Genomic DNA, 12,700 nt, shown 5'->3' on the forward strand with positions numbered 1-12,700 from the left:
GCTCAGACTGGAGGAGGGCAGGTCTGTTCTCCAGAGGGAGAACAACAGAGCCTGCAGAGTGTGGGCTCTGGGGCCAGGTAACTGGGCTCCAAGCCACTCTGGTGCCTCAGTTTCTGGATCCATCAAATGGGTACACTGTAGGTGGGGGTCAGAATCACTGGACACCCAAGAAGAGGCTGCAAGGGTTTATCTGGCCAGTCTGAGGTTCTTCCAGGACACCTTTTTCCTGGGGTACTGGGGAAACATATGGGGGAGGCCCAAACCCCACCCCCCCAGCTCCCAGTTCTCCTTTGGTGCTGGCTGAGGAAGCAAGAGCAGAGTTCTGGAGGCTCCCCTGTTGGTTGGGGCCCTTCTGGCCACGGAAGGGCAGTTGTAGTCAAGCCCCTCTGCCTGGGAACTGCAGTCCCGGTCTGGCTTTCCGGGATGATCAGGGGGAAGAGGATACCATGAGACCCCCTTCTCCCGCCATGCACCCCGGGTTGTACATCTTTAAGGGGAAAAGCGCGCTCGCGCCGGGCCTCTGCACACGTCACTTCTTCATTCTTTCCCTCCCCCCCACCTTGGCTCCTTTCTCCAACTTCCCGGCCAGCTTGGGGCGGGTTGGGGGGGGCCTTCAAAATCCACCTTCGGCCCCCAAATGTCCCTCAAGAGCCACCAACCCCTACCCACTGGACTCGGGCGGGCGATCCAGGGGGACCCGCTGCGGTCGGGGTGTGCGCAGGCCCGTTGGTCTCCGTCCGGTGCCCCGGCACAGGGCGGCTCGAAATTCGTAATAATAAGCAATGATGGGGGTTCGGGAGGCACGGGGAGCGCGGGGGGAGCGGCTTTCCTTCCTCGCTCGCGCTCTTTTTACCCCCCCGCCTCGTTTCTTTGAAAGTTGGATGTTGAGAAGTGGGAGGTTCGGGGTGGGAGGGGAGCGAAATCGGGGGAGGGAGGGAGGTGGTTGCCGGAGGGAGGAGAGACAGAGACACAGGGAGAGACAGAGACGGGGGGGGGCAGGAAAGGAAGAGAGAGGGAGAGAGAGGGAGCCGGGCGCAGGAGAGAGGGAGAGCGCGGGAGGGAGGGAGGGAAGGAGGGAGGGGGACCGAGGGAGGAGGCGGCGGGGAGCGCGCCGGCCGCGGCCGCGGGGGGGGGCGTTTGGAAAAATGACTCAGTAAGTTCAGCGCGCCCGCTCCGGCCGGCCCTGCGCCTCCCGCCGCGCCCGGGATGTATTCGTCCCCGCTCTGCCTGACCCAGGTACGCCCCCCGCCCGGCCCCGGGTGCGCGCCCCCGGGGCCCCGGCCCCGCGCCCCCCGCCACCGGGCCCCGGAGTTTGGAAGCCCGAGGAGGCGGGACGAAAAAGGCGCGCGTCCCTCCCGCCGCCGCGGCCGGGCTGCCCCCGCCTCAGGCCGGGGTCCCGGAGGCGTGGGGGGGGATGGGCTGCGACCCTCATCCGGGACGCCAGTCCTGCGCGCCCCACGGGACCTCTCCCCCCGGCGGACGTGGGGGCTCACCCTGCAGTCCCGCCCTCCCCCGACGCAGGAGGCGCACCCCCACCCCACCCGGGAAGGTCGAGGGGTGCCCGGGAGAAGGCCAAAGGCGGGGTTCTCTGCGAACCCCCGGGCTGGACCCAGGCCTGCTCATAGGAGGAATCGAGGGGGTCCCGATTGGACCCTGGACGCCAGGAGTCTCTGGAGGGGAGGACCCCTCTGATACGGGGACGAACGGCCCCCCATAAGGTGGTGCCCCGCCGCCCCGGCCCTGGCCGCCTTCCCCCCATTAGTGGCCCGCGTGTGCGCCGAGGGGGAGGGGGCACACGAAGTTGGAGGCACCAGCTGTGGGGGGAGGGGTGCTCCAACTTCCCGTCGGGTCTCCCACTCCCCGCGCGCCCCCAACCCCGGCCCGATATTTTCGCTGCATCGATTGTGGGTTATTGAGCCGCCGCCGCCGGCGGGAGGAGCCGGGAGGCCGGGCGAGCCCGGGTCTGGCCCGGGCACTGCGGCGCTGCAGACGCCCTCGCCAGCCCGGCACCTGCCCCTGCCCCCTCCTGTAGCCTCTCACCCCTGGCCGCGCTCCCAGACTGCCCGGGCTCGGCCCTTGTGCAATGACCCAGGGGGTGTGTGGGGAGGGGGCGGCTGTGCCCGGGATGCCCCAGGGGACCCCTTCTCTCCCCCAGCTTCCTCCAGGGGGACCTTCCCAGGTCTGCTGGTTCCTCTCTCCAGCTCCGCCCCCACCCCACGTCCTTGGATGTCTTTAACCCATGGGGGTCGGGCCTCAGTTTCCCTCAAAGTGACAAGCGGCTGCGGAGGCAGTTTCTAGAGGGAGAGGAAGTGTCAAGTGCGGGCGCAGAAGCTGGGCATCCAGCGGGCCACCGAATATCCTAAGGACCAACAATTGTGTGGGGAGCACGTGGATGCTAGTCTCTGCTGGGCGTCCCCCGCCACCATTCACGATCCTGGGGTGCCCCTCCTGCGTATCAGGCTCTTCCTCACAGGCCCCCTCCAGACCCCCAGTTTCTGGCTCCCCACAGGGAATGTGAGGGCCCAAGCCAAGGGGGTTGGCGGGGCCTGTCTTACCCCTTATCCTCTGAGTGACCTTGGGGATGTCCCTGCCCCTCTCCAGACCTCCCTTCCCCTTCAGAGCAAATTTTGGGGTCCCCCAAAGCAGTCATCGCTGGCTCCCCTCTGCCGCTTGTTGCCCTAAAGCTCCCCAAGTACCATGAGGGTCCTAGTCAGGGTTGCTGGGTGACCTTGGGCCTCAAGGGGTGGCCTGGGTGGCCCCGAGGTGCCCCCGCCCCCTCCATCCTTCCCGCGTTTGTTGGCTCCCTCCCTCTGGGAACCGCCCAGGGGGGCTGAGCCCAGGGAGGCTATTCCAGGCGAAGAGATTGGACGGCAGCCTATTGTCACTGCGCCCTGGAATTCCCCCATCAGGACTCCTTGGGAGACAGGCCTCGGTCCACGTTGCCCGGGGGTGGGGGGTGGCAGTGAGAAGCAGAGCTGGCCTTCCGCTGCTCCCCAGGCCTGGCTTTCCCCGGGCACAGGGCAAGGATCAGCCAGGCTGGCTCTTGGTGGAAACATGGTAATAAAAAATACCTGAGGTTCTCTGTGTGCAAAGGACAGGGCGACCGGGAGACAGTCAGGTGGAGAGAGGACCTGGGAACTCCCAGGCCAGGGTGGGGATGGGGTGACCCAGAGGCAAGGGGATCCCTCTCCTCTGCTTATTCTCCTACGGGTGCCCCCCACCCTGGAGGGATGTCTGGGACCCTCTCAGTCTCCCTTCACAGCCTCGGTGTAATCTCCAGAGCTGCATGCAGGCTCAGTCTGGTCTGGGCTTTCCAGCTGGGGGATCTGGAAGGACCCAGACTGTCCACGGAGGACCCCCACTCCGGGCTGCATCTTAATCTTGCCCTACCCACCTCTCTCTGACTACCTGGACCTCTTCCTGCCTCTCTCCCTCTCCAGCTCTCTCTCTCCATCTCTGGGCCCCTGTCTCCCCTCCTCTACTGACTAATTTTACAACCTGAGCCCATCCGAAAATAGCTCCCTTTTAGCTGATCCGACCCGGATCTTCTCAGAGCCGAGACCGGCTGGGGGTGTGTGAAGGGGGGGAGCCGGGCTGCTCCGGTGCCAGCCCGCCCTGTGCCCCCAAGGTCCTGCCCACCTGGGGTGGGGGTAGTGCGGCCACAGCCCAGGCGGCCCTGGAGGATTCTGGGAACGCCGTCCTTGTTTCAATGGTGACTCAAACGCTTTTCACTTTTACTCTTAAGAGGAACTGTGTGGAGCAGCCGTTACTTCCATAAATCCTGCCGGCGGGAAGGCCGGCCTCCCCACGCTTGCCCTGCTCTGGGCCTCCCTCCCTGCCTCCCTCCCGCCCGCCTCTACCGCCACGTTAGTTATTCCGGGTTTGGGGCCAAATCCCTCTTGGCTGCAGTGCCCAGGATTCCCCGGGGCTGAGGCTGGGCCTGGGCCGAGGCCATGGCAGCGCGGCCGCCAGGGCCCCCCTCATTCATTCTTTCTTCCCTTCATTGCTTCACCCCATTGCCTGGTGGGGCAACACTCTTTTCTAAAAAATCACTATTTCTCCAGTGGGGAGACTGAGGCTAGGAGAGGGTCACCGACCCTGTCTTGATTGATTACAATAGATCTTCATTAAGTGCCTCCTATGGGCCAGATGTATGTGGCAGCGGCTTGTGGCAGGGCACAGAAGGCATGAAGCCCCAGCCTAGTATGAGTTCATGGAGGCTCTGCTGGGATTGGGGGAGTGGGTCTTCTAGCATTTCAGGACTGGGAGAGGGGCCAAGACCAGAGAGGGCTAGGGCCCACCCCCAGGTGGCACAGCATGGCTGGTGAGTCTGGAACTGAAGCCACTGCCCACCTGACTGTTTGGTCAGGCCTGCTCCCTGGGGTTGCCCCCGTGGCCTGTGGTCCGGTGGTCTCCACTTGGCTCCTGTACGAGGCACAGCCACGCCCCTTGTCTCTCTGCCTGTCTCTCTCTGAGTCCGTGTCTCTCCCCCTCCCTCCTCTGCAGCGGAGGTGCTTCAGCGCGTCAGGGTCGGTGCCTTGTAAATCACGTCTCTGGGCTTCTGGCCGAGTCAGCGTTCTCTCCCTTCCTCCCCTCCTCGCTCTCTCTCTGCCTGAGCTGACCTACCTTCCTGTCTCCCACCTAACGGATGGGACCTACCAAGTGTCCTGGGGCTTCCTGTCCCATGAGCAGGCGGGTTCACAGTGACCCGCACACACGTGTACTGGCTCGTGGCCTGGGTGCGAGTGGACCCTGGCTGTGCTGTCCCCAAAGCTCACACTCCCACAATGTGTAGGCACACAGACGTGCACACGTGTGTGCCCTGACTGGGGTCACTGAGGCAGGAGCCCAGGTTGGCCTTGGACATGCATGTAGATCCTGCCCGGGTGGCTGTGTGTCTCTAGGCAGGTGACCTAGTCCTTCCTCGCATGCTTCAGCCTTAGCTTGGGGCTTGGTATACAGTCAGTGCCATATAAGCTTGGCTGTGGTGATACTTGTCGCTAAGCTAAGAACTGCAGCTTCCCAGGTGGCACTAGTGGTAAAGAACCTGCCTGCCAAGGCAGGAGATGCAAGAGACACAGGTTCTATCTCTGGGTCGGAAAGGTCCTCTGGCGGAGGGCATAGCAACCCACTCCAGTATCCTTGCCTGGAGAATCCCATGAACAGAGGAGCCTGGTGGGCTACAGTCCAGGGGGTGGCAAAGAGTCAGACACGACTGAAATGACTTAGCCCAGAAACTGATAACTGGATTAAAGACCCCATAGGCATTTTCTCCAGTGTTCTTGCCTGGAGAATCCCAGGGATGGGGGAGCCTGGTGGGCTGCCGTCTATGGGGTCGCACAGAGTCGGACATGACCGAAGTGACTTAGCAGCAGCAGCAGCAGGCATTTTCTAGCTTGTCCTCCTTGCCTTCTGTCACTATCTGCTCAGGGCGAGCTGGGAGCCAGGGGCAGCAGTGACTTCCCAGAGCCTTGAGCCCTAACCACCACCCACCCCCTGCCAGGGTTTTTCTCTTGGTCTTTCCTCCCCTACTTGCCTAGCCCTGTACAGGGTCTCCCTGAGTTTGACCAGACCCACGTGGGACAAGCTTCCTTCGTCCACTGGGGTGTGTGCATTGGGAACAAGCAGAGGATGAAGTTGGTCCTTTCTAATCTGGATGCCGTTGAAGCAGCAGTGAAGAGACAGATCAAAGCCGTGCCCTCAAGGGGCTGGAGTGTAGTGAGGGGATGGCAGGACCAGGCTGCTGCTTTGGCTTCCCGAGGAGGAGGTGGCACGTGACCCAGGGCTGAGCAGCAGAAGGGGGCCACATGGGATTCAGGGAGAGCAGGTGGGGTACAGAATAGGAAGCCCTGAGGAATGACCAGACCCCGAGCTCAGGGGGTTGGGGGAGCTGGCATTGGGGCCCAAGATCAGGAAGTTCAAGGTTACAGGGACCCAGGTTCAAGTCCCAGCTCACCTCCTTCCTGGCTCTGTGACTGTGGGCCGGTGGCTTCAGTGCTCCGTGCCTTAGTCTTCCCCTCTGGACAGCAGGTACAACAATTTTTCCCATTTTGTAGAGTTGAGAGCTCAGTAAATGCTCCCCGTCTCTCTCCCTCACACCCCAACCTTCTGGCTCAGCATCCACCCAGGACCCCAGGGCACAGAGAGTAAAGTCAGGAAATTCAGGGCTCAGACTCACTGGTCAATTTGCCAGATTTTCTACTCCCTGGACTTAGTTTACCCAAAGTCTTCCCAGGGGCTCCTCAAAGGCCCTGCCTGACCTGCCCATCCCCTCCCTGCCCTCCGTCTTTCCTCTCCCTCTCACTCACTCTGCTCCAGCCTCACTGGCCTCCCCTCTGTTCTCTCCAAACATAAGGCATGATCCTGCCTCAGAACCTTTGCATGTGCTGTGTTTTCCACTTGGAAAGCTCCTACCATGGATGGTCAGCTTTAAGGTCTTTGTTCAAGTGTCCTCTCCTATGAGAGATCCTCCCTGACCACCGCCAACTGAAAAGAACCATCCCCAGGGGACTCTCTGGATGCCCCCCGCCCCCGGAAACTCCTTTAAATTTCATTGTTTAACCTGACATTTTCTTTTTGTTCCATCCTTCCTTTCTTTCGATTTCTTTCCTTCTATCTTTTATTTATTTATTTTTTTAGCCACACCTCCGAACTTGTGGGATCTTAGTCCCCCAACCAGGGATGAAACCCAGACCCTCAGCAGTGAGAGTGCGGAGGCAGAGTCCTAACCACTGGATCACCAGGGAATTCCCTGTTTTACTTATTTATTGGCTGCAGCTTATGGGATCTTAGTCCCCTAACCAGGGATTGAACCCATGCCCCCTGCAGTTGCAGTGCAGAGTCTTAACCACTGGACAACCAAGGAAGTCCAACCTGACATTTTATTACATTTCCTAGCTTGTTAATCCATCCCTGCCCATATCAGGATCCAGGTTAGGGCTGAGCCCAGGACTCTGCTGGGCCCCAGCATCATGCATGGAGCTGGCACTCAGTAGATGTTTGTTGAACCATCAAATGCATTTTTCCCTCATTGGATAAGAGCCGTTCATAAGCTATGATGCTCTGAAATTGGAAGGAGGAATGACTAGCAAGAACACTTAGTCTGGCACCAAATGGGCCTACATTCAAATATGAGTTCTGCTGTTTGACACGTAACAAACAGTGGGCTTACCTGGAGGAAGGGACATTGGAACCTGAGTTTTGAAGGATGCATAGGAGTTTGGGATAAGCACTTAGGAGGTGGACAAGAGATTCTCAGTAACATTTGTTGAGTCACTGAGTCACTGAAAAGGAGAGAGAATGCTTTGTGGAAAACTTCTGGTTTGGAAATTGGAGTTTCACATCCTGGTATGCTGTCCTGGACTCTCAAAGTGGGTGAGCCACAGGGAGGCTCAGTAAGGGACACAGCCCAGAGCACAGTTGACCAGTCCATAGTGCCCAGCAAGGGCTTGGACCCAAGTGTCTGCCTGCCAGCTGCTGCTGTCCTCTTTGGCCAAGTAAGGTTTTGGGGGTTCTTAGTCCCCCAACCAGGAATCAAACCCATGTCCCCTGCAGTCAAAGCACAGAGTCTTAACCACTGGACCGCCAAGGAAGTCCAGCTTGACATTTTATTATACTTCTTAGCTTGTGAAGTCTCAGTGGGCCAAGTAAGGTTTCTGGGGTTTCTTGCTGTCTTCCTTAACCTTGCATCTGTGATTACCAGAGCAGTGGATAAGCTCACCACTGATCCCCAGCAGGGTGCCAGCTCCCTTTTGCCCATTGTACAGGAAGAGAAATTGATGCCCAAGGCATAGCAGTGATTTGTTCCTGGATCATACAGAAGGTGAAAATGGAGGCTGTTGTCACCCAAGCTCTTTCCCTCCAGTCTGCCTGGCAGTAAGTGCCTCAACCCTGGGCCTCAGGGTTGCTGCTGCTGCTAAGTCACTTCAGTCGTGTCCGACTCTGTGTGACCCCATAGACGGAAGCCCACCAGGCTCCCCTGTCCCTGGGATTCTCCAGGCAAGAACACTGGAGTGGGTTGCCATTTCCTTCTCCAATGTGTGAAAGTGAAAAGTGAAAGTGAAGTCGCTCAGTCGTGTCTGACCCTTAGCTACCCCACGGACTGCAGCCCACCAGGCTCCTCCATCCATGGGATTTTCCAGGCAAGAGTACTGGAGTGGCTTGCCATTGCCTTCTCCGGCCTCAGGGTTAGGGGAGAGCAATTGAGCTAGACTCAAAAATGCCCAGCTGTGTGGTCCAGGCTAGGTCTGGGAGAACCCTGAGGAAAGCAGGAAAGGCTGCCTGAAGGAAAGAACAATGGAGATGGGGCTTTGAGGGATGCATAGGAGTTCAGGAGGATTCTTGGCTTCTAGCTTTCCTTGGCAGCCTCCCTTGCCCTGTCAACCAGTGAGGGCATTGGGAAGTGTCTGGGGAAGAGGCCTCGATTGTCACAGGTCTTGTGGGACAAAGAGAGCGACAGGCCTGCCTCTCACCTACCTGGGTTGACCTCCCTGGGAGGACGTGGAGGCTCAGGCAGCGGGTCCGTGACCCAGTTACAGGCTGTTTGTCTTCCTTCCTCCAGAACCAGCTGGGGTCACCGGTGACGTGGGCTCCCGCCCCTGCCCGCCTCCCTGGCATCTTTCCCCAGAGAGGGCCCAGGGAGGAGGGAGTAGGCATATGACAGGGGTGTGGGGGCTTGGAGAGGGGAGGAGAAGGAAAAGGAGAGAACTCATCCAAGGGAAGGGGGCTCAGAGGCAAAGGGGTTCAGGGAGAGATAGAGTCTGGGCCCAAAATAATCCTAGCAACAACAACAATAATAATAGCATAATTCAGGCTTTTGAGAGCTGGGCAGATAAGGGGGTTCCTATGCTAGAAGGAGATAGCACCCCCGTTCAGCTGGCTGGCACCCCAACTGCCCCTTCCCAGCTCCCTCTGATCACTCCCCCAATAAGCTCCAGGCCTCGGATGACAGCCACAGCCCAGGCCTCCTGCTACCATGGTGTCCCCTCCATGGGGGACAGTGCCCCATGCCTTCATGGATTCCCTGCCATGGGTTCTCTGGCCAGACTCCCAGGCTCTGGACCCAGGTCTGAAGATCAGCTGTGTGACCCTGGGCAAGCCGCTCCCCACCCCCGGGACTGGCATGTTGAGTGGCATGGTGACACGGGAAAAGCACCTCTGAGGTTGGAGGGGACCTGGCCCCCTCCACTCTCCCTCTGCCTCAGCAAGTCAGCCGGGGCAGGGTGGGGTGGGGCACGGAAAGGGGCTGTAAGGTCCGGTCCCTGCCACAGCTGTTATGGTGACTCACATGTCGGGGGACATTGGCATAGAGGGGGCTGGGCTGGCACAAACAGTACCCCATCCTGCCCCACCCCATGAGGACAGAAGGCTATTTTCAGACCCTCAGTAATGGAGATCTGAGGTCGTCTCCCACCCCCAGCACCCCATGGCTACAGGTGGCCCAGGGGAGATGGGGTAGAGGACAGGGATGGGGCACCTGGGGCGGGGAGTGCCATGTGCATCCAGGCCTGGAGGTGGGACCAAGCCTGGCCACATCCACCTGGAAACCAACTGGTAGCCCAGAGCAACTGTGTCACCATCTCCCCGAGAGACCCCTGCCTCACGGAGAGAAGGCTGTTCCGAGAAAGGGATGGACAGGGTCTTGGTTCGTGTGCTCACACAGACCCTGAGAGCCTCCGGGACCTCAGCCAGATCTCTGCCTGTCTCTGAGCTTAGCCTCCCCATCACGCAAGGCAGTGGAGCCTCGGGCCTTTTCCTGCCCCTAGAAGATTGTAAGCAACTAATCGTTACGGTGACAACAGTGTCAATAACAATAATAATAATAGCATAATGCAGGCTTTGGAGAGCTGGGCAGATAATGAGATTCACATGCTAGGGAGAGACATAACCTCCATTCAAGAAGCCCAGTGTAGCCCCCAGGCAAGAGTGGGGATCGAAATTTCTCTTCTCTGTCTTCCTTTCTCCTTGAATCTCTCACCCCTTGAGGGTGAGAAAGCACACCTGGGATGTTCTGCAGACTCAGTTTTCCTTGGTGAAAGTGGCGAGAATGAGACAGCCTCCTCCCACCCCCAGAGAAGAGGAGAGGGGCCTCCCATGGCCCCATTATTCTCCTAGGGGACCAACAAGGGGGTGGGCTGCTGTTGTTTCCATGGAGAAGTTGGTTAGGTGTGGCTTCCTGTCCCAGCTCTGCTGCTCGTGACTGAGTCTCTTCTTGGGGTCTCAGTTTCTTCATCCGTAAAATAGGTGTTGCGGCTGCTCAGCAGCCCCACTCAGGCAGTGGGGGGGGTGGGTGTTGAAGTCACAGCTCTGGGCAGATCTCTGGCCCTCCTTGGGCCTCAGTTTTTCCATCTGTGGAATGGGTCTGTGGGGGGCAGGCTAGGGTGAACTGGCCCCCGGGAACCCCTCTCTCCAGCTCTGAACCTCCATGACTGAGCTCCCCTTTCTCTGCTGTATTCTGATCTTGCCTCCTTGGGCCTCAGCTTTCCCTGCCCCTGCAATGGGTCTATATAGGAACTGCCCCACCCCACCCCCACCCTTTCATTAGCCCCTGACATACAGTAGGCCCCAGTGGACCTGTGGACCTCTTGGCCTACGGACCTCAGCTGGTTCTGTCTGTGTCTCTGGGCTATAGAAAAGATATCTTGTCCTCATTTTTTTCATCACTGCCAAGAGCCAGTAGAGGCAGCCCTTGAACCTCCGTCTCATGTCAGCTTCCTCTGCCGAGCAGTGGGACTGGCAGACTAGTGACACTGTGAGCCTGTTTGCTCCTGTTTTGCTCCTGAATTGTCAGTGTCCAGTGTGTGCTCAGCCCTGCTTTGAACATTTGAGCTCACGCTCTATCTAGTTCAGTGCTTTGCAAAGTACAGTCCCAGGGCCCAAGGCCCACTGTCTGTGTTCATAAATAAAGTTTTACTGAAACACTGCCATGCCAGTCACATCTCTGAGGCATCTTGCAACAGAGACTAAAATACTCACTACTGGTTCTTTATGGTACTTTTAAAGTTTGCTGACCCCAGTTCTAGAAGGCAGAGAATGGATCCATGCCACCACTATTCTATCAACCTCAGTTCTCCCCATCTGTTCAGTGGGTCCCCATCAACTTCCACCTGGGCCCCTCAGCTTGTCCTGCCTGTACATTGGAGTTCAAGACAGCCCTCCGTGACTGGCTTCCTTGGCCTGTGCCTTCCACCGTGATCAGAGCCTCAGTTTCCCCATCTGGGCAATGAACTTCATCCAGTGAACTTCTGCTGGGCCCCTCTGGCCCTGTTTTTTCCCTGGGAGTTTGGAGGTATCTGCAGAGGACCCCTGCACACCTCTGCTCCACCATCCCTCCAATGGGTCTGCCTGGGGCCTCTGCAGCCTCAGACTTTCGGGCCGGGCAGTGGGTCCATGGGTCCCAGCACCTCCTGACCTCTGGCCTCTCCCGCCCCGCAGGATGAGTTCCACCCTTTCATCGAGGCGCTGCTGCCTCACGTCCGCGCCTTCGCCTACACCTGGTTCAACCTGCAGGCGCGGAAGCGTAAGTACTTCAAGAAGCATGAAAAACGGATGTCGAAGGACGAGGAGCGAGCGGTGAAGGACGAGCTGCTGGGCGAGAAGGCCGAAGTCAAGCAGAAGTGGGCATCGCGGCTGCTGGCCAAGCTGCGCAAGGACATCCGGCCCGAGTGCCGCGAGGACTTCGTGCTGGCCATCACCGGCAAGAAGGCGCCGGGCTGCGTGCTCTCCAACCCCGACCAGAAGGGCAAGATGCGCCGCATCGACTGCCTGCGCCAGGCCGACAAGGTGTGGCGGCTGGACCTGGTCATGGTCATCCTCTTCAAGGGCATCCCCCTGGAGAGCACCGACGGCGAACGCCTGGTCAAGGCGGCGCAGTGCGGCCACCCGGTGCTCTGCGTGCAGCCGCACCACATCGGCGTGGCGGTCAAGGAGCTCGACCTCTACCTGGCCTACTTCGTGCGAGAGCGAGGTGAGTGAGGGCGTGCGCATGCACGGGGCTGGAGGTGGCTCGGGCTGGGGCTGCGCCTGTCGCAGGGGCGTGAAGCAGGCCCGCGGGTCTCAGCGAGGAGGCGGGTCCACGTGGCCTGCGCCAGGGTTGGTGGGGGTGGAGGAGGCTGACCTATGAGAGGTCCCAGGAGGGAGGCGTGTCTGGCAAGGTTTGAGCAAGGAGGCGGGCCTTCTTCAAGTTAAAGGGAGGAGGCTGGTGCCGGGGAAAGTCAGAGGGAGTAGGCACATGCCATGTGAAGTGTAAGGGAAAGAGATCCGGTTCACGGGGAGAGTCGGGTACAGGGCAGGTGTGTCCTGGGGGTCTGAAGGGAGGACATCGGACCTTGATGTCCAAGGGGAGTGTCAGGTCACAGGAAATGAGATGCTGTCCCAGAAGGTCTGTTGGCAACAGTGGTGAGGATGGGCCACTGACAGGTGGGAGAGGGACAGCCTTATCCTTCCTGGGAAAGCTGGAAGGGTGCTGGGTGGCACACTGTGAATGCTGGTTGATCGACTCTCAGACCTTCCCCAGAGTCCTCACAGTTGTCATGTTGATGCCAAGTGGGAAGCTGGGGCCCTGTGTGACTTGAGCTATGTCATCAATCTCTCTGGTCGTCAGGGTTCCCTACTCCCGCCCTTCTAGTTGGGTGTTTCTGGTGTTTGCTGACTCTGTGGTCAAATGGTCCACGTGGAGACCAGTGGGGTTTGTGAGAATGGA

The 12,700-nt window shown here is 59.3% G+C and overlaps 1 protein-coding gene across 3 annotated transcripts in view; it reads left to right on the forward strand.

The window, feature by feature from the left end:
* The first annotated feature begins 1,078 nt into the window (after positions 1 to 1,078).
* NFIC (nuclear factor I C) overlaps positions 1,079 to 12,700 on the forward strand; it is a 63,414-nt gene continuing 51,792 nt past the window's right edge. For all 3 annotated transcript variants that reach the window (XM_055431396.2, XM_055431397.2, XM_055431398.2), the window contains exons 1-2: positions 1,079 to 1,236; positions 11,434 to 11,965. In XM_055431396.2, the coding sequence (XP_055287371.1) occupies positions 1,207 to 1,236; positions 11,434 to 11,965 (562 nt within the window). In that variant the 5' untranslated portion in view covers positions 1,079 to 1,206. The remainder of the gene's footprint in view (positions 1,237 to 11,433; positions 11,966 to 12,700) is intronic.

This window comes from Moschus berezovskii, chromosome 8 (genome assembly GCF_049115385.1).
Source record: "Moschus berezovskii isolate FMDL1 chromosome 8, NW_MosBer_1.0, whole genome shotgun sequence".
In the NCBI taxonomy this organism is placed as follows: Eukaryota; Metazoa; Chordata; class Mammalia; order Artiodactyla; family Moschidae; genus Moschus; species Moschus berezovskii.